The sequence below is a fragment of the Rana temporaria genome, chromosome 4 (assembly GCF_905171775.1).
Source record: "Rana temporaria chromosome 4, aRanTem1.1, whole genome shotgun sequence".
Classification (NCBI taxonomy): Eukaryota; Metazoa; Chordata; class Amphibia; order Anura; family Ranidae; genus Rana; species Rana temporaria.
Genome location: NC_053492.1, coordinates 117,156,709 through 117,178,325, shown reverse-complemented (window position 1 = coordinate 117,178,325; position 21,617 = coordinate 117,156,709). Strand labels below are relative to the sequence as shown.

The window sequence follows — 21,617 nt, the reverse complement described above, 5'->3', positions numbered from 1 at the left end:
CAAGAGCCACCACACACAGACGGATCCTGGACATGGGCTTCAAAGGTTGTATTCCTCTTGTCAAGCCACTCCTGAACAACGTCGTCAGAAGCGTCTTACCTGGGCTAAAAAAAAACAGACCTGGTCTGTCGCTTAATGGTTCAAAGTCCTCTTTTCTGATGAGAGCAAATTTTGCATCTCATTTGGAAACCAAGGAGCCAGAGTATGGAGGAAGAATGGAGAGGCACACACTGCAAGATGCTTGAAGTCCAGTGTGAAGTTTCCACAGTCTGTGTTGATTTGGAGAGCCATGTCATATGCTAGTGTTGGTCCACTGTGCTTTATTAAGTCCAGGGTCAACACAGCCGTCTATCAGGAGATTATGGAGCACTTCATGCTTCCTTCCGCAGACGAGCTCTATGGGGATGCTGACTTCACTTTCCAGCAGGACTTGGCACCTGCCCACACTGCCAAAAGCACCAAAACCTGGTTCAATGATCGTGGGATTACTGTGCTTGATTGGCCAGCAAACTCGCCTGACCTGAACCCCATAGAGAATCTATGGGGCATTGCCAAGAGAAAGATGAGAGACATAAGACCGAACAATGCAGAAGAGCTGAAGGCCGCTATTGAAGCATCCTGGTCTTCCATAACACCTCAGCAGTGCCACAGGCTGATAGCTTCCATGCCACGCCGCAATGAGGCAGTAATTGCTGCAAAAGGGGCCCAAACCAAGTACTGAGTACATATGCATGCTTCTACTTTTCAGAGGTCCGATATTGTTCTATGTACAATCCTTGTTTTATTGATTGCATGTAATATTCTAATTTTCTGAGATTGTGGATTTGGGGTTTTCATGAGCTGTAAGCCATAATCATCACAATTATGACAAATCATGGCTTGAACCATCTTGCTTTGCATGTAATGAGTCTATCTCATATATTAATTTCACCTTTTAAGTTGCATTAGTGAAATAAAGGAACTTTTGCACAATATTCAAATTTTTCGGTTTCACCTGTATACCCAAAATTTTTTTTAGTTTTGAATAGAGTGGGCAAGGATTAGATCTCCTGTCAGGTTTTACTGCTGTCTGAAGTTTGAGAGATTCCTTCTGTTCTTATTAGGTAAAAAGTTTGGCCCCAGGAGAATAAACCAATAAACCTGCTTCAGGCTAAAAATAATATAGAAAAAGTGGCTAGCACAATATAATAAAAATAATCAACACAAAAACAAATGTTCTGTGCTAATTCACTCCAAATGAGAACTTGTGCAGGCTTAATATGTATAGGGAAAAAACTGCGCTAAACCAAACATATATGTTAAAAAGCAGCCAGCACACAAAGTAGAAGGAAATGGTAAAACAATAGTGCAGCGCTAAAATGTATTGTGCACAGTGGTTGTAGTGACACAAAATCAAATATGATATAAATTACAAACAAAGTATATATAAGCCTGGGGAGATCCTCTGTGCAGAGATCCAGGTCTGCCGAGACCACTACGCTTACGAAACTTCCTGTTGCAAAACAGTTGAGTCCACACCCTCTGGTAAGAGTACCCTATTATACTTACATCTATACTGTGATGCCTTGGTGATCTCTTCAGACAACTATATATTCAACGTTCACATCAATGAATTGACAAATCACCTTCTCCACGGAATATTACACACACCAGGTTGTGTGATCTACTCACCGATCTAGTGTCACATTCATTGTGATACAAGGTTCCTACACAGACTTTTTCATAAATACTTTGTTTGTAATTTATATCATCTTTGATTTTGTGTCACTACAACCATTGTGCACAATACATTTTAGCACTGCACTATTGTTTTACCTTAATATGTATAGTGTCCACCAGGGATGGACTGGCCATTGGGACTACAGGGAGTTTCCCGGTGGGCCGATGGCTCAGTGGGCCGGCATCAGTGACAGCGGCCTGGGAGTTTCTCACTTCTGCCTAATCTTGTCCCATAGGGGGGCGGGCACCGAACTGATTCTTTGCCCCGGAAGAAATAATGTCTAGCTTCCCAACTGGTACTGCCTATAAGAGTACCAGTACCAGCCGTTCTACTCTAATAAAGTAAAACGGCTAGTGGCTAGTGAAGGGGGAGAGGGGGCTTGGGTTGCCGGGGGGGGGGGGGGGGGCGGGAGTTGTCCAGCCTCTGTGGGAGAGACCTGTCAAAGTGGGCCAGTCTGGATGAAGTCCAGGGCCAATATTTTGTCCCAGTCCAGCCCTGGTGTCCACTATTCCATTCCCTCACTTGTAAAATACTTGTTTAGGATAGGAAGTGAAGCAGCAGCAACCCAAAGACAGGAGGTAAAATGCTTTTTTAGTACAAATTTTCTTTATTAATCTTTTCATTACAATACATTTCATACCATTAGTATATAAATATTTTAAACATTCATACATATACATAAACAGTCTCAATATACTCCCTATACAAAAAAGAAAAGGTCTCATCCCATTAATATACTCTATGCTATGGTCTAATCCTCCTATTGTCGACTTATCTAGAGATTTAGCTCCCTGTATTCAATTTCTCCAACTAAAGAGGTCAAAGGCACTGTGGTTTCATGGTCTAGGTGTAGAGAAGAGAAAAAAAAATTATGTATTTGTGTTAGAATCTAAAATACTAAAATCTGTGTTCTCTAAAGTGCACATATCAATTAATTTAAGAAGTAAAATGCTTTTTAAGGCAACTGGGGGAATGCTAGAACCTCTCACTTTTTTGTATTGCCGTTTGTTTTCCTGTCTGATAAAAAGTTTTTTTCGTAACAGAAAGCGAGAGGAAATCTCTCGAATGAAGCCCCGGATAGCAGTAAAATCTGACAGGGGTCCTAACCTTTTTCCATTCTATCCAAAACAAAAGAAAAAGTTTTGGGTATAGATACACAGTCTTTATGTGCAGTAGCAGTATATAAAAGCTATACTAAAGGGAAAGTATAATGCTACTCTTGCTATATTATGCAAAAACATGAATTCTAGGTAAGATGTATAAAAAAACAAAAATGTGTAACGGCTGTCAGAGGTTATTATAACACATGGAAGGGTTACAATACAGAAGATAACAATGATACTTGCGCTGTAATGACTGGGCAGATAATTCACTGTATCTCGGAGCTCGACTAATAGCAGCATTCAAATCATCTAGCCAGCGTCTCATATCCACCTGTGTGCTGAATCACACAAACACAAATCTTAAGTAACAAATGATGAGTAATTATTGATAATGCTTAAATAAAGTATATTATTGGATTATATTGTTATTTTACTTTTTTTTTTTACCTGCCACTAATATTGTTACAAAGATAATAAAACTGTTGTATTTGTATTGCTGCCTTATCACAAAAACTAGCAGGTGCTATCATAGGTTGTAGGTTATTTTATGTACCGTGCAACATTGCCATCCCGCTTGCACTTCACTAATGCAGGGCTTTACAAATCTATTTGGCAGGTTGGCTCATGCGGACCCTGTAATATGGATTTTTTCCTTTCTCTAACAGGTATCATTAGCCATGGTATAACCTTCAGACTGGCGCAGACCTTTTTTATTAGACCTTTAGAACACTTCTTGGTAGAAAAATGCATTACATGTACAATAGTAATAATACTTATACTAAACCAGAAAAGAACACTGTACAAATTAATTTAACCCGACAAACTGATTTCTCCACCTGAAATAAGCTAACAAGTACTGCTGAGCAAATCCAGAATAAACCAAAGCAATAAATAAATCAATCCAGAACAAATTTATAAACACACAATTCTTACAGTGTCCATTGTTTGCTCTACTTCAAGCACACGCTCACCTGGCAGCCACTCCTATAGTTGTTTGTGCAGAGTAGATAGTAAAACAGTGAGGGACAGAACTCTGAGTGTCCTCAGCCTGTGGACAGGGACCACATAGGTACAGATAAAAGACAACATGCTAACAAGACAGTGCAGAGCGAAAGAGATAGAATAGAAGATTGAATAATAGTGTAAGTCAATGAGACACATACACTTTGACATTTATTTAAAAAAATAAAAAAGAGGGCCAGAGGGTTTGACACATACATAAAACTATGTCTAAGAACACAAGTAATGCTGTCTATTAGTACTCACTGGAGGATCCAATACCATCAGCTGGAATCATAGTGACAGATGTAAAGAAAAGTATGAAGCATTATAATGGAAGCAAAGAAAACATTTAGAAGAAAAGAAGCCAACCCAAAGTATACGACCACTAACTAAAAAAAAAGTGTCATCACATTATAATGCAAGCAAAGGAAAGAATGAGAATAAAATAAGCCAAATCCAAAGTATATGAACACTAAAAACACAAAAAAAAGTGTAATCACCATACTTGCCAGGTGTCCAGATTTGCCAGGACAGTCCAGGCTTTGAATCAATTGTCCCAGGATTGCAGTGTGAAGCCCACTGTTGCTGATCATATTTATCTGAAGTAGTGATGAGTGACTGTTCAGGCAGCTAAGAGGTTCTGTCTGTTTTTACCCAGAGTGTGTAACCCCACCTGGCCACCAGCATCAGAGAAGCAACAGCAGCATGAGATATTAAGTGGACCAGTGACTGCGGAGGCGAGTTGCAATGGGGTGCAAAAAAAGGATTGCAGAGAGGGGAGGAAAGGTTACAGAGGATACTGAAAGGTATGGGGGCGTGCAGAGATGGGGGTGTATACAAAGGCTTAGTGTGGGTATGGAGGTGAGTGTGGAGAATTACAGAAGTATGGGTGAGGCAGAGGTGTACTGGCGAGAAAGGAGTTGTACTGGGGATACAGAGGTATGATTTGTTAGGAATATTGCCCCTCACTTTCGGTCTTGCTGGCAACTGTTTCATCAGACAGGAAGTGAGAAAAATTTGCAGCAGGGACACAGAAATCATAGAGCACTGGCCAAAGGTTTTAAGACTGACACAACTACATTTTTTTACAAAGTCAGCTGCCTCAGTTTTTATGATGGAAATTTGCATATACTGCAATATGTTATGAAGAGTTATCAGATGAATTGCAATTAATTGCAAAGTCCCTCTTTGCCATTAAATTAACTTAATCCCCCCCCAAAAAAATGTCCACTGGCAAGAACCAGCTGACATCATGTCAGTGATTCTCTCGTTAACATAGGAGTCAGTGTTGACAAGGACAAGACTGGAAATCACTCTAAAAATGCTGATTGAGTTAGAATAACAGACTGGAAGATTTAAAAAGGAGGGTGGTGCTTGAAATCATTGTTTTTCTTTTGTTAACCATGGTTACGTGCAAGGAAACATGTGCAGTCATCATTACTTTGCACAAAAATATCACAGGCAAGGATATTGCTGCTACTAAGATTGCACCTAAATCAACCATTTATTGGATCATCAAGAACTTCAAGGAGAGAGATTCAATTGTTGTGAAGAAGGCTTCAGGGCGCCCAAGTCCAGTAAGCGCCAGGACCATCTCCTACAGTTCATTTAACTTGGGCACCCCCAATGCAGAGCTTGCTCAGGAATGGCAGCAGGCAGGTGTGAGTGCATCTGCATGCACAGTGAGGTGAAGACTTTTGGAGGATGGCCTGGTGTCAATAAGGGCAGCAAAGAAGCCACTTCTCTCCAGAAAAAAACGTCAGGGACAGACTGATATTCTGAAAAAGATACAGGGATTGGACTGCTGAGGACTGGGGTAAAGTATTTTTTTCTGATGAATCCCTTTTCCGATTGTTTGGGGCTTCCGGAAAAAACCTTTGCCTGAGAAGAAAAAGTGAGCGCTACCATCAGTCCTGTGTCATGCCAACAGTAAAACATCCTGAGAACATTCATGTGTGTGGTTGCTTCTGAGCCAAGGGAGTGGACTCACAATTTTGCCAAAGAACACAGCCATAAATAAAAAAAATGGTACAAAAACATCCTCCGACAGTAACTTCTCCCAACGAACAGTTTGGTGATGAACAATGCCTTTTCCAGCATGATTGAGCAACTTGCCATAAGGCAAAAGTGATAACTAAATGGCTTGGGGAACAAAACATCAACATTTTGGGTCCATGGCCAGGGAATTCCCCAGATCTTAATCCCATTGAGAATTTGTGGTCAATCCTCAAGAGGCAGGTGAACGGAAAAAAAACACACGAATTCTAACAAACGCCAAGCGTTGATTATGCAAGAATGGGCTGCCATCAGTCAAGATGTGGCCCAGAAGTTGATTGACAGCATGCCAGGGCGAAATGCAGAGGTCTTGAAAAAGAAGGGTCAACACTGCAAATATTGACTCTTGGCATAGACTTAAAGCGGGGGTTCGCCCTAAAAACAATTTTCTAACATTACATTGAGCTCACTCACGACATTGACAGTATGCCGATTTTTTTTTTTGCTGTACATACCTCGTATAGCGATTTTCTTACCCGGCTTCCGGGTAGTAAATCCCGCGGCAGTGGGCGTTCCTATGCAGCAGATAGTGATTGACGTGATGACAAAAACTACCACCCCCGTCGCATAAGGAGCGTCACAAGTTGCCGAAAGAAGCCGAACGTCGGTGCGCAGGCGCCGTATAGCGCAGACTCGACGTTCCTCTATCTGCTGCATAGAAACGCCCACTCCCGCGGGATTCACTACCCGGAAGCCGGGTAAGAAAATAGCTATACGAGGTATGTAATAAAAATCGGCATACTGTCAATGTCGAGAGTGAGCTCAATGTAATGTTAGAAACACTGAAACAGCAGACTTTGTAAAAATGTATATTTGTGTCATTCTCAAAACTTTCGTCCAGGGCTGTATGTTGTCAGCAGAGAAAGAAAGGAGGGGAAATCTCTGCAACAGAGCCCTAGATAGCACTAAAAACCTGACCAGAGTTCCCTTCCTTATGCAGAAATTAAAGTACATTTTCTGTCTGTAAGCAGGAATGGATGCAGGCTTGTTTGGAAATGAGTCTGAACCTACTTCAGCTATCCTGCCAGGAAGCGGTCACTGCAGACAGCCAATCATAAGCAGTTAAGCAACATGATTCCTAGATCGGTTAGGATCAGAGGGTTGATTTAAATTATAAACCTGAGCATGCACTTATACAGCAGGTACTGTGTATTATATGCAGGGGGAAGTTTGGTTACTTAAAGCGGAGTTCCACCCAAAAAACTTTTTTTTTTTAACATTAGATTGAGGCTTGTTTTGTCAAGGAGAATCGGGTGTTTTTTTTACAATCGAAGCAGTACTTATCGTTTTAGAGATGCATCTTCCCTGCCGCTTCCGGGTATGGGCTGCGGGACTGGGAGTTCCAACTTGACAGGCTTCCGACGGTCGCATACATCGCGCCACGATTTTCCGAAAGTAGCCGAACGTCGGTGCGCAGCTGCCGTATAGGGCCGCACCGACATTCGGCTTCATTCGGCTACTCGTGACGCGATGTATGCGACCGTCAGAAGCCTGTCAATCAAATAGGAACGCCCAGTCCCGAAGACCATACCCGGAAGCGGCGGAGAAGATCGCTCTCTAAAACGGTAAGTACTGCTTCGATTTTAAAAAAACTACCCGATTCCCCTTGACAAAATGAGCATCAATCTAATGTTAAAAAAAAAATTTCAGGTGAACTCCCGCTTTAAGGATTAGGCATGTACTGTTTTTCTGCTATTGCATTATTGGGCAAAAGGATTATTCATGTAGTTATTTCTCTGCGGTCCTCCTTTAAATCCTTCAGATCACGGTTTACACGTTTACTGTTAGGGTTAGTTCAAACGGGCGCTGGCACCCATCCTGCATGCACACTCCCTTTGTTTTTGTGCTTGCACCTGCCCCAGGCTGCGTGCGGGCAACCTATATAGAGAAGGATGCATTTGACATGCGGGCAGGAGTGGAAGCATGGATCTGAACACGGTCTGAATTCAAATCCATGTAGGCACTCCTGGCTGCATATCCATTTGCTGTTTCTGTGAAGCTGCTGAATCTGCATCCACCTCTATAGGCTTCCCACACACAGCTGGGGGAAGATGCAGGCACAATAAATAAAAAGAAGGACAGGTGTTCGTTCCGTCTAAACAAAGCCTTACTATCAAAGTTTTGTTTTTGTGCGTTTTTGCTTTTCTTTAGCCTTATAAACTACATCTTTCTTACATATGTTTAATTAAAAGTATGGCTTGTTTTCTTCTTTAAAGTTTGCAACTATGCATCACACAAACCTACATTTTACTAAAGGAAATTGCTATTTTTTACATACTGAATTAAATACATTTAACCCTCCCCAAGTATCTACACCAGAATCCATTGCAAATGTGGGACAACAGTATGCTGCAATAATGGCCCATTGCTGTCAGATAAATGTTTTTAGCGTCCTTGCATTTAGCCCCTTCAAAAAAATTCATGTGCTTGGTGTCTAAGCACAGCATTATGAATGACACCCATAACACAGGATGTACAATGACAACAAACACTGATGTAGTCATGATTCCCTTGTGTCTATTGTTTTTGCCAATCAGATATTGACTAGAAAGAATAGTTATTTTTTTACCCAACAGTTGGAGGTTGTATGGAAACAGTTATGATTAGATTAAAATACTGCTCAAAAAAGCACATAGTATTCCACAAATACTCACACAGAGACACCATCAATATATAATGTTGGAACAAATACAGCACTATAAAATAAAACAGCCCATATAGGAGTCATTTATATTTTTTCGTTTAATTAGCGCGTTGTATGAAAAAAACGAAAAGAACTAAAATTCCCCCATCCACACACTCGATGTAAATGAGGGAATCCTTCCCGCTGACCTTTTGTATTGACAGTGAGGAGACTTCCCCACATCAAATGCCTATAAAACAGGAGTTTTGTTAGCTGCAGTGTGCATGAGGCCTAATAGTTTGTCTACCAAAAAAGTCCCAAGTATTAAAAACAGACGTGTGAGTACACCTTCAAGGCAGTGGCGGCTGGTGCAAACAAACCACCCCCTTCCATTCATTTGATCAGTCAGTCAGTCAAAACCCCCCGTCGCTCGTTTGATCATCCGTCTGTCTGCTAAACACTTACCCCATCCAGGCCGTGGGCAGCTTCGGCAGCTTCCCCTGCCTCTACTCCTAGGTACCTCCCCTCTGCTCCCAGCTAATACGGTTGCTTCTCCTCCTGGCCAATCGGGTCAAGTGGTTGTATACCCCACTTGGTGATTTTTACCTACAGGTAAGCCTATAATAAGGCTTACCTGTAGGTAAAATAAATATCTCCTAAACCTGCACAGTTTAGGAGATATTTGCCCTGCATGCAACCACTGTCAGCAGCGCATTCACTCTAAAGGTCCAGCATATCGTGACAGAACTTCAGAGCTCCTTGCCGGAACGGAGGGCTTCCGCGCTGCGATGCATACTAGCACATAATGCTATTGTCTTGCAGGTTTTTTTTTTTTTCAGTGGTTTACTACCGCTCGAAGACTCCCTTCCCAATTGGCCAGGAGGAGAAGCAGGAAAACAATAATGAATATTAATTCCCTATTGTGATACAACTGGATGGACTCAGGGTCCAGTGCTCTGCTCCCCAAACCCACCCTTTTTTAAAGCCAATTAAAACCTTGGGCTCTAATCACGTGCTTAAAAAAAGAAAGAAAAAACACAAACACATTGAAATCCATGCTTCTGGCCCCCTGCATGTAGATTAAAGACTGGGCACATGAATTAGGGGGTGGCACCCCTGCACCCCAATGGAGTGGCCGCCACTGCTTCAAGGTCCCTGGAAAATAATCTTCTGTGCAATATTCACCCATAATTTACCAATAGTAAGCACCCGAAGCTGCTTACCAGAAAATATTGACCATCTTTAAACTGAGCAGTCAACATCCGCATTAAAGGGTCAGCAGGGCACCCTTCTCATATAACGCTCCCCATTAGCAGTCCAGCGACATCTAGCACACTTGGTTACGCCACTCATAAAAAGGCATAACAATAAACAGCCCCATGGTGCAGTATAAAAACTAGGGATTTACGGAATTAAAATATTCACTCACATTACAACGAATAGGATATGCATATTATAAAACTCCAAATCTGACTCCTAGCCGTGGTCTGTTGCATGATTCTTATTATAATAATACAGGATTTATATAGTGCCAACAGTTTATGCAACACTTTACAATATAAAAAGGGAGACAGTACAGTTACAATACGATAAAATACAAGAGGGTTAAAAGGGCCCTGCTCATAAGAGCTTACAATTTAATAGGGTGGGGCAAGTGTAAAAAAAAGGTTGTAGCTGTGGGGAATGCGCTGACGGAAGTGATAAAAAGATTAGTTGGAGGTATTATACGCTTCCCTGAAGCAATGTGTTTTAAGGATCGCCTATAGGCAGCCAGAGTAGGAGATAGCGGGACAGATTGAAGTAGAGAGTTACAGAGCATGGGAGGGGCTCTGGAGAGGTGGGGGGAGGAGACAAGGGAGCTTGAGAGCAGGAGGTCTTAAGAGGAGCGGAGAGGATAGTTTGGGTAACATTTGGAGAGAAGATCGGTGATGTAGCTCAGGGCAGAGTTGTTTGTATGTTGTTAGTATTTTTAATTTAATTCCCTGGGCAATCATAAGTCAGTGCAGGGATTGGTGGAGAGGGGTGGCAGACACTGAGTGGTTGGTAGGGTGGGACAGCATATGCCACGTAGACTCCACCCTACGTGTTCTGTCATATGTGACATCCTCAGGGGTTTGATGAGTGAATATTGTACATATTGTATTTCTTTCCAGGCACTTTAAAGGTGTTCACACTTTTCTGTTTTATAAACTTGGGACTTGTCTTTGGACTGATTAATGAAAGTCAATAAACACTATTGCTCTTTACGAGCACAGATTTGTTTTATCTTTTTAGCGCTGCACATTTATATTGGTTTATTTATTCGATTTGTTAACAAATTGTGGCAGCTGCAGTTTTGGGTTTGGGTGGTCTAAGCGCAGGTATGATTGAATTTTTTTAATAAAACTGAATTTATTTGGTTTCCTTACTGCATCCAATTCTTTTAAAAGTGTTTACATATTTGTCAGCTATACATTTTGCTCTGGTGCTTATGTTGTGTTAAGGAAGCCGAATATTTATCCCTTTTATACTCACCAACATCCCATGGAGAGGCAGGCGTCCATGAACCCGAAACTGGTTAGTGCAGCTCAGGCCTTTCCGTGTATATATCAGCATATCTGAAAACTAAAAAGACACACATACTCTTGTAAATTTTTTATTTTTTAAATATCTTCCTGGAGTTTCACTTTAAACAGCAAGCAAATTTAATCAAAAGGTAAAGAGACGTTCCATAGAGGTTTAGTAATGAAATTAGATAAGATAGCTGATCTGCAGTATCTGATAATAATTTTGCAGTATATCACAATTGTCCTGCCACACATATTTATTTTCATCATTGGAGAAGAATACTTCACTCAAAGGGCTGTACTTCAACTGTATGTTTTATGAGAATAATAATAGAATATAGGTAAAACTAGTTGAACATTGTGATGCTTCAGGAATTAAAAAGACTTCTTCGCTATAAAAACCCTGCCTTCTCAAAAGGCCAAGAATAATGCCGCAATCATTTTTCAGCATGAAAAAAAAACAACGTTTTTCGGCATGTAGAAAAAACAAAGTTTTTCCAACTTCATCATTAAAACTACGTTGCCCCATTTTTTCAAAAATGCTCTAGCAAAGCGCGGTGATGTACAACACGTACGACGGCACAATAAAGGGGAAGTTCCATGCGGATGACGCCACCCTTGGGGCTGCTTTAGATGATTCCATGTTAGTAAACGACTATTCGCGCTTTTCTGTCTGTTACAGTGTGATGAATGTGCTTACTCCATTATGAACGGTAGTTTTACCAGAACAAGCGCTCCCCATCTCATAACTTGCTTCTAAGAATGCACAGGTTTTTAACGTTGTTTTAGCCCACACACGATATTTTTACAACCCGAAAAACGACATTGTTTAAAACGTTGTTAAAAAATGCAGCATGCTCGAATTTTTTTTTTTTCGTTTTTGAGAAGCCGAAAAATGATGTGAGGCCCACACACAATTATTTTAAATGACATTCATGCTGAAAAAATGATTGTGTGTACGCAGCATAAAGACATTTTTCTTCCTGGTTAAAAACTATTCTAAAAAAAATGGTAAAGAATCGAAGAAACATAAAACAGCACTTATTCCAAATGTGTCCAGAATTTTCAGGGCCCAAAGAAGCAGGTTGTCAATAAAACTTACTATAAAGAACTTTGCACAAATTGGGAGCAAAAGTGATTATTATATTTTCTGTGTAGCAACACAAAACTTTCAACTTTCCCAATATACCAGCATTCCATGTTTGTAGAGCATACTTACAAGGTAGAACATGCGTGGCTGCAAGCCATTCTTGGTCAGTTTGTATAGACAGCCCTCTCTAATAAATTCCTGAAAAGAAAACAAAAATATCACCATAGGAAATAAACAGCATGCCTTAGCATGAACATTATGCTGGAATACTTACACGACCTGGTGAAGATAGGTGCTCTCCTCCCAGAAGGTCTCTTTCAAGCTGGTCCAGTCTTTGTAGGTTCTGCAAGTGCAGCAGACGGTGTCGAAGCCGAGAACTCACCGCATTGGCTTCACCTAAAGCCCCTGTGACAAACACAGTGTTCATTATTGTTTGTTGTCTGTATAGCTGAAAAGTGCATCTCAATTTCTGAATGACTACTGAGAGTACAAAGAAAACCACCTAGAGATCTACAGGAATAATCCTATTGGTTATATGATTTCCACAGCTTCTCCAGGATAGTGCAGGCTAGATGATTGCTTCTGCTACCATCAGACATTGGTGGACCCGCTGTATCACCAAGGGCAACAGCCAACCAACAAGCAGGCCAGATGCTAGAACACCAAGTCCCCAGACAGATGGGCAGAACAGCAGCCGTTGACGGAATCAGTAAGCGTATGGTTAGATTAGGCACATTTAAACTAATACTAAATAATCTCAGCTTCCAGAGAGGTAAACAGAGCACAAAATGACAACAGCAGACAAAACAGGCCAATTTTCAGAATAAGCACAGACAGGTTAAATACAAACACAATGCAAACAATCACAGGAATAATTGAGGACATGAAAAATCAGACAGACCTCTATCCAGGACATGTGTAGACAAGACTATCTTGTTTAACGAGCCTAATTGGGCACAAGTTGAATATCCAGCAGTCTACTTCAGCACTTCTAATTGAGATAGGTGTGCACTGCAGAGACCTGGACTGCAGTGCTAAAAATAATGACCAGCATAGGAAGAAGAGTTCAAGGGTGAACATTACACCTACTTTTTTCCCCCTCAAAACAAAAAGGTTTTATTGAGCATAAAGAAATGAAACAAAGCCAAACAAGTACACTAGGTCTGTAGATTTCAAAGCGCAAAGTTTCAATACATTGTACATAACATTTTCATTACACCTACTGAATAGAAACTTGGAGCACAGAGAAGTATAAACTCCCTCTATAAAGAATTACAGATAATCTACTTAACTTATCTTTTGCATGCATGAGAATGAGACTGTCGTATCATGAAATAGTATTATAAATCTTTTTAACAGATAGACAAAGAGGTTCTAATCACCCAATCAATAGATTTTGATAAAATAGGTGCATGCTTGCTCCAGTAACAACTGTATAGCTACCCTAGTATTGGGCTATGGCATTTTAACTACAATCTGGTAGCAGTTTTTAATGACTCAGGAAATCACCTCCGAGTGATCCATGGCCTGAAAAAAATGTCATGAATCAAAATCTTTGGGTCAACAGAAAACTTCGGGGAACAATAACCAAGGCACAAGCCCCAAAGCTTCTAGACCTCGCCACAGTTAACGATATTACAGTTTGGCACTTAAGAATATTTGGCTGGTAACAGCAGTACTGTAAGAACTAAAGAACTAAAGCATTAGATCCCCAGGCATACCCATGATCAGGATAAGATGGAGGTCTGGATAGGCTGCAGGACCCATAGTTACATAGTAGGTGGGGTTGAAAAAGTTTGACCTATGTGTGTGATTAAATGTCAGTATTACCATGTATATCCCTGTATGTTATCGTTTAGGTGCTTATCTAATAGTTCTTTTTTTTAATTATCGATGCTCCCCGCTGAAACCACTGCCTGTGGAAGAGAATTCCACACCCTTACCGCTCTTACAGTAAATAACCCTCTACACAGTTTAAGGTGAAAGCGCTTTTCTTTCAATTTTAGTTAATGGCCACGTGTCTTATTAAAGGGTCACTAAAGGATTTTTTTTTTTAGCTAAATAGCTTCCTTTACCTTACTGCAGTACTGGTTTCATGTCCTCATTGTTTGTTTTTGCTTTGAAGTTGATGTAATTCTGCTGTGATCTCCACACTTCCTGCTTGTCTGGCTCCTTATAACCACAGTACTGGGAGCTTTTCACGGTGGTCTAAGCTGTCATTACTGTGTGTCTAAAACTTCCCAGAACCAATCAGATTCATTTTAAAAACAAAACACTGCCCTGGATTTGTTTGTTTTTGTTCTGTGTGTCTCTCTACTTCACAGAAACATGAAGCCAGTTTAAAAGTGAAAGTGAAACTAGAGGCACATTATATGATTGATTTTTATCTACTTTTAATCATTTTTAAAAGGAATCAGTTAACTGTTATGTCTCTATACCCTGTAAACAGTCATTTCAGCAAAACATTTGTTTTCCTTTAGTGACCCTTTAAATTCCTTTTCAATGTACGGTATTTGTACATTTAAATCATACCCTCTCTCAAGCTTCTCTTCTCTAGAGAGAATAAGAGCAGTACTTGTAACCTTTCCTTATAACTAATGTCCTCCAGTCCCTTTATTAGTGTCATGCCTTCATTCATAAGGCTGATAGTCTTCATAGTTTTGACTTTAGTTTGAATTAAATCAATGCTGCCATCTAGTGGACTTTCTGTTTAATTGCACCTGTTCTATGTTAATATAGTCAGCTAGAATAGTTCATTAATTTGGTCCATGCAAGCTTCCGTATTTCTATCCCATGAGGCTTTGCAGCACCTCCACAGCCTTCTTTTCCATTTTTCCTTCCAAGCAAGCACATGTCTGCTGAGTTCTTTCTCACGTCAGCCATATCGATGCATCTACGGTACGTGCAACTTTGTCTCTCTAGATAGATAGATAGGGAGGCTCTAATTGTATTATTGTTTATTAATTGTAATCTGTTTGTATCTATTACAGTTTTACTCTGTCTTGTGCTAATAAAAGTTCATAAGGATTCTGCGCCTACTGGAATGCATTAGTATGAGAAGAGTTATCAGTGTGCCCGAATACACATCAGTCACGTGTAGTGAGGGGCATAACAGTAAAACGTAGGCTTCTAAACATGGCTAGCATACAGAACTTCCAGCAACACGAAGGTTTCTAAGCACGGCCAGCATACAGAACGCCATAGAAACCAAGGCTTCTACGCACAGCTACCACATAGAACGCCAAAGAGACATCAAAGTTATCAGCTTCCATATACAGCTAGACACCATGTCGCAGACAAAGTCAGAGCACCTCGTGACAAGGTCAGAAGTTTACTCCACGAGCTCAAGGAGGTCAGTGAAAAGCGAAACAATCGCCATTGCCCGCGCAAAGGCAGAATCTGCAAAGGTGAAAGCTGACTTTGTAGCAAAAGAGGCCGAAGTAAAGGCTAGGTTTGCTGAAAAAGAGATGCAAATCAAATTAGAGAAGTTACGCATGGAAACTGAATTAGAGAAACTAGCTGCAGAAAAGGAGTCAGCGGCTGCTGCAGCCGAGGCAGACATCCTAGAAGAACTTGCAAAGCCCACCAGTGAGCGGCACAGCAACGTGCTAGGGGAAGAATCTGTTCCTCATGACAGTACAGAGCGTACCTCAGAATATGTGCGGCGACACGCCAAACCAGACAACTGCCCACTTACAGCGCCAAGAGCGGAATCAACTCCCGCCATTCACACGCCTTATATCAAGCAAGAAAGTAAACCTGCACTTAGTCAGTTTTCAGAACATTCTGCATCCAGGCTATCAAAGCACTACGCCACAGTTGACCAAGTCGAAAATGAAGAACAACAAGTTAAAAGACCCAGCGACAGCATCTCTGATGACCGCATCTACTCCACAAGTTCCTGGCACAACAAAGCGCCCCCTGGCTACTCACACAACGATCAAGGTATGTCAGATTTCTTCAAGCTCTTAGCACGACGTGAACTGTTAGCAAAAGGACTTGCAAAGTTTAACGATCGCCCTGAAAGTTATAGAGCATGGCGTTCGTCCTTCAGAAATGCAATTAAGGATCTTGGTTTTAAAGCAAGTGAGGAAGCCGATCTCTTAGTCCAATCACTGGGGAATGAGTCATCAGAGCATGCAAGGAGAATCAGAGATATTAACATTAATTACCCAACCAAAGGGCTGAGCATGATATGGGAGAGGATTGATGAATGTTACGGTTCCCCAGAAGTTCTAGAAAACTCTCTTTTTAAAAGAATAGAGGACTTTCCCAAGATTTCTAACAAAGGCTACCAGAAGCTGAGAGAATTGAGTGACCTAGTGACAGAACTCCAAATAGCCAAATCAGAAGGAGACTTGCCAGGCCTTGCCTTTCTGGACACAGCCCGTGGTGTTAACCCTATAGTGCAGAAGCTACCTTACAGCCTTCAAGAAGCCTGGATTACACGCGGCTCCAACTACAAGCAAAGGCACAACGTTCCCTTCCCACCATTCTCTTATTTTGTGGACTTTATTCGCCATCAAGCAAAGGTTAAAAATGATCCTAGTTTTGACATCTCATCATCTGACTCTGCTCTCCCTAGGCCCAGTAAGCCTGCTCTAACCCGCAACTTCAAAGTCACACCTGTTGCAGTACGCAAAACAAGTGTATCTCCAGCTGAGAATCCAAGCAGAGAGTGCCCTCTTCACAAGAAGCCTCATTCATTGTCAAAGTGCAGAGGTTTTAGAGAAAAGACTCTCCAAGATCGCAGAACCTTCCTCAAAGAAAACAGAATTTGTTACAGGTGCTGCGCATCAACTTCTCACATCGGTAAAGACTGTAAGGTGAGCATCAACTGCTCCGAGTGTAACAGCACAGAACACAACACAGCTCTACATCCAGGGCCAGCGCCATGGACTCTTACCCCCTCACTCCAGGTGGAAGAGCACGGCGAGGAGCAACAAGACATAGTACCTCCTGTAGTTACACCCCAGTGCACCCAAGTATGTGGAGAAGGTTCGTCTAACAAATCCTGCTCCAAGATTTGTCTTGTTACAGTTTACCCCACAGGCCACAGAGAAAAAGCAGTGAAGCTATACGTGATCCTGGACGATCAAAGCAACAGATCACTCGCCAGCTCAACCTTCTTTGACACCTTCAAAATCAAGGAAGCAAACTCTCCATTCTTACTCAAGACTTGTACAGGGGTAAGTGAAGAAACTGGGAGAAGAGCCATCGGTTACCAAATCGAATCCTTTGATGGTCAGACAACCCTGCCTCTGCCAACTCTAATCGAGTGCAATCAGTTCCCAACTGAAAGAGAGGAGATCCCTACACCAGAGGTGGCACTTCATCACAGACATCTGAAGGGCATAGCACACCTCATCCCTGAACTGGATCCCCAGGCTGAGATAGCACTTCTCCTTGGGAGGGACATCATCAGAGTTCACAAGGTAAGAAAACAAATCAATGGTCCCCACAACTCCCCCTATGCTCAGAAGCTGGATCTCGGATGGGTCATCATAGGCAACGTATGCCTAGGGAGTGTTCACAAACCAACCAGCGTGAACTCTCTCTTTACAAAGACACTAGAGGGTGGGCGTCCATCCTTATTTCAGCCTTGCACCAACAGATTCCTCGTAAGAGAGAAGCCTGCCAGTGTAATTCATTCCAACCCTTACACCGCTAATCTTCTTTGTGATGAAGACAGAGATCGTTTAGGATGCTCAGTTTTCCAAGGGACTAAAGAAGATCACAAACTTGCCCCATCAATTGAAGATCATATCTTCTTGGAAATAATGAGACAGGGATTCCACAAAAACAATGAAAACAGCTGGGTTGCACCCCTGCCTTTCAAAGCACAGAGACCCTGCCTTGCTAACAACAGAGAACAAGCTTTAAAGCGCTTTTCTTCCCTTAAACGCAATCTTCAAAGAAAGCCAGAAATGAAAGGGCATTTCTTCTCATTCATGAGTAAGATGTTTGAGGATGACCATGCTGAGATAGCCCCACCTTTAAAAGACAAAGAAGAGTGCTGGTACCTACCAATCTTCGGTGTCTACCACCCCAAGAAGCCAGGTAAAATCCGGGTAGTGTTTGACTCCAGCTCTCAGCACGAAGGGGTCTCACTAAATGATGTCCTCCTAAAGGGACCAGATCTCAACAACACACTTCTTGGTGTTCTTATCAGGTTCCGCAAGGACGCAGTTGCCATAGTTGCAGACATACAGCAAATGTTTCACAGCTTCCAAGTCAAGGAAGAACACAGGAACTTCTTGAGATTCCTATGGTTCAAAGACAATGACCCTACTAAAGACATTACAGAATACCGCATGAAAGTGCACGTTTTTGGTAACAGTCCATCCCCTGCTGTTGCCATCTACGGACTTAAGCTATCTGCTCAAGAAGGTGAGAAAGACGTTACACAGTTTATTGAAAGAGACTTTTATGTAGATGATGGTCTGAAATCACTTTCTTCACCTGAAGCTGCAATAAGTCTACTCAAGAGGACTCAAAGCACACTTGCCTCTTCAAATCTTAGACTGCATAAGATAGCATCAAACAGCAAGGTCGTCATGGAGGCCTTCCCTTCTCAAGATTATGCCAGTGACTTCAAAGATCTGGACTTAGCTACAGACTCCCTTCCTATGCAACGCAGTCTAGGACTCAACTGGGACCTCAAGACTGACACCCTTACCTTTCAGGTCGACCAAGAGCCAAAACCCTTCACTCGGCGAGGTGTCCTATCCACCATCAACAGCCTGTATGATCCACTCGGGTTCGCAGCACCGGTGACCGTCCAAGGTAAGATTATGCTTAGAGAGCTTACTGCAGACACATGTGATTGGGATTCTCCACTACCTTCTGAGAAAGAGACATTATGGGTAACATGGAGAGACTCTTTAAAGACTTTATCTAACCTACACATACATAGACCATACACCCACTTTCCTCCTGAAAGGGTTCAGTCTAGAAAGTTATGTGTATTCTGCGATGCTTCAGTCAAAGCAATAGGAGCAGTAACCTACCTCAAGTCAGTAGACATCGAGGGCCAAATTCATATTGGGTTCGTTATGGGCAAGGCCAAGCTAGCACCATGTCCTGAAACCACCATTCCAAGATTGGAACTGTGTGCTGCTGTATTAGCAGTAGAACTAGCAGAACTCATTACAACTGAGATGGATATAGAACTCGAGGATACAGAGTTTTACACAGACAGCAAGGTAGTGTTGGGCTACATTTACAACGAAAGTAGGAGATTCTATGTCTATGTGCACAACAGAGTCCTAAGGATCAGGAAGTCTACACAGCCCACCCAGTGGCGTTATGTCTCAACTGATCATAACCCAGCAGATCATGCCACAAGGTCTGTGCCAGCATCCCGTCTCAAAGACACTACATGGCTCACAGGACCACCCTTCCTGTACAAGTCAGTGCCTACCACTCCACAAAGGGAGACTTATGAACTGTTAGAACCTGAATCTGACTCAGACATCCGTCCTCAGGTTTCCACACTACATACAACAATTTCTAACCAACTGTTGAGATCCAAGCGCTTCGATAAGTTCTCCACTTGGAAATCCTTACAAAGAGCTACAGCTTGCCTGGTTCACATAGCCAGATCCTTTAAAGGCACCCCTACAAGACCAAGTTGTTGCAAAGGTTGGCATTATTGCCACAAGCCATATACAGTAGACGAGCTCACAGAAGCAAAAAATGTAATCATCCGCTGTATCCAACAAGAGACTTATGCACTAACACTAGAATGCCTTCAATATAACAAGAGCATTCCAAAGAACTGTCCTCTAAGGAAACTCAACCCCTTTATAGACAATGAAGGACTGTTAAGAGTTGGAGGGCGCATCTCAAATGCAGGACTTGATAGTGGTGAAAGCAATCCTGTCATAATACCAAATAACCATGTTGCTTCTTTACTTGTGGAACACTACCACACACAGACAAAACATCAAGGATGTTTGTTCACGGAAGGAGCTTTGCGTGTGGCTGGACTCTGGATAGTGGGAGCCAAGAGACTTGTGAGTAAAACCATTTTCAAATGTATCACCTGTCGTAAGCTTCGTGGTATTTTCCAAACCCAGAAAATGGCCAACCTTCCTGCAGACCGTCTCAGTACAGAACCCCCTTTCACAAACGTCGGTCTTGATGTGTTTGGGCCTTGGGCTGTCATCACACGTCAAACCAGAGGAGGCAGTGCCAACAGCAAACGCTGGGCTGTCATGTTTACTTGCATGTGCATCAGAGCTGTACACATAGAAGTAATTGAGTCCTTAGACACATCCAGCTTCATCAATGCCCTGAGACGTTTCATCTCTATTAGAGGCCCTGTCAAGCACATACGCTCTGATAGAGGAACCAACTTTGTTGGAGCTTGCAAAGAATTGAATATCACTTCAAACCTTGACACAGAACATGTTGAGAGATACCTTTCAGAACAGGGTTGTACATGGACATTTAACCCCCCACACTCTTCTCACATGGGAGGTGCCTGGGAAGCGTATGATTGGTATAGCTCGAAGGATCCTAGATTCAATGTTTCTACAATTGGGAACTTCAAAACTCACACATGAGACTCTGACAACCTTCATGGCTGAAGTATCAGCTATAATGAATGCTAGACCCTTGACATCTATACCCAATGATCCTGAGGATCCTTTCTTGCTTACACCTTCCACTTTGCTCACTCAGAAAGTCGAGGTGATCACAGCTCCTTCTGTCAATCTCGACCCAAAGGACTTATACAGATGTCAATGGAAAAGAGTACAAGTGTTAGCTGACACCTTTTGGAACAAATGGAAGAAACAATACTTGTCTAATCTACAGACCAGGAACAAATGGCAAGACAGCAAGCCCAACTTAGAGCCTGGTGCCATTGTGCTCATGAAAGACTCTCAATCAAGGAGAAACGAGTGGCCTTTGGGTCTGATAACCCAAGTGTTTCCCAGTGAAGATGGACACGTCAGGAAAGTTGAACTCAAAGTCATTAGGCAAGGCCAGCCTAAACTTTTCCTCAGACCTGTTTCTGAACTTGTTTTGTTACTCTCCTCCGGAGTGCCATGATGTGTGGTATCCGTGGGAAACCAGGCGAGGAGTGTCATGCCTTCATTCATAAGGCTGATAGTCTTCATAGTTTTGACTTTAGTTTGAATTAAATCAATGCTGCCATCTAGTGGACTTTCTGTTTAATTGCACCTGTTCTATGTTAATATAGTCAGCTAGAATAGTTCATTAATTTGGTCCATGCAAGCTTCCGTATTTCTATCCCATGAGGCTTTGCAGCACCTCCACAGCCTTCTTTTCCATTTTTCCTTCCAAGCAAGCACATGTCTGCTGAGTTCTTTCTCACGTCAGCCATATCGATGCATCTACGGTACGTGCAACTTTGTCTCTCTAGATAGATAGATAGGGAGGCTCTAATTGTATTATTGTTTATTAATTGTAATCTGTTTGTATCTATTACAGTTTTACTCTGTCTTGT

At 42.0% G+C, this 21,617-nt stretch overlaps 1 protein-coding gene across 1 annotated transcript in view; it reads right to left on the bottom strand.

Annotated features, from left to right (window-relative positions):
• FARP2 (FERM, ARH/RhoGEF and pleckstrin domain protein 2) overlaps positions 1-21,617 on the bottom strand; it is a 172,075-nt gene that overhangs the window by 8,180 nt on the left and 142,278 nt on the right. Inside the window, exons 19-24 of the mRNA XM_040348878.1 lie at positions 12,414-12,544; positions 12,269-12,337; positions 11,018-11,107; positions 4,090-4,110; positions 3,795-3,871; positions 3,067-3,161 (exon numbers count right to left, since the gene is read on the bottom strand). Of these exons, the coding sequence (XP_040204812.1) occupies positions 3,067-3,161; positions 3,795-3,871; positions 4,090-4,110; positions 11,018-11,107; positions 12,269-12,337; positions 12,414-12,544 (483 nt within the window). The remainder of the gene's footprint in view (positions 1-3,066; positions 3,162-3,794; positions 3,872-4,089; positions 4,111-11,017; positions 11,108-12,268; positions 12,338-12,413; positions 12,545-21,617) is intronic.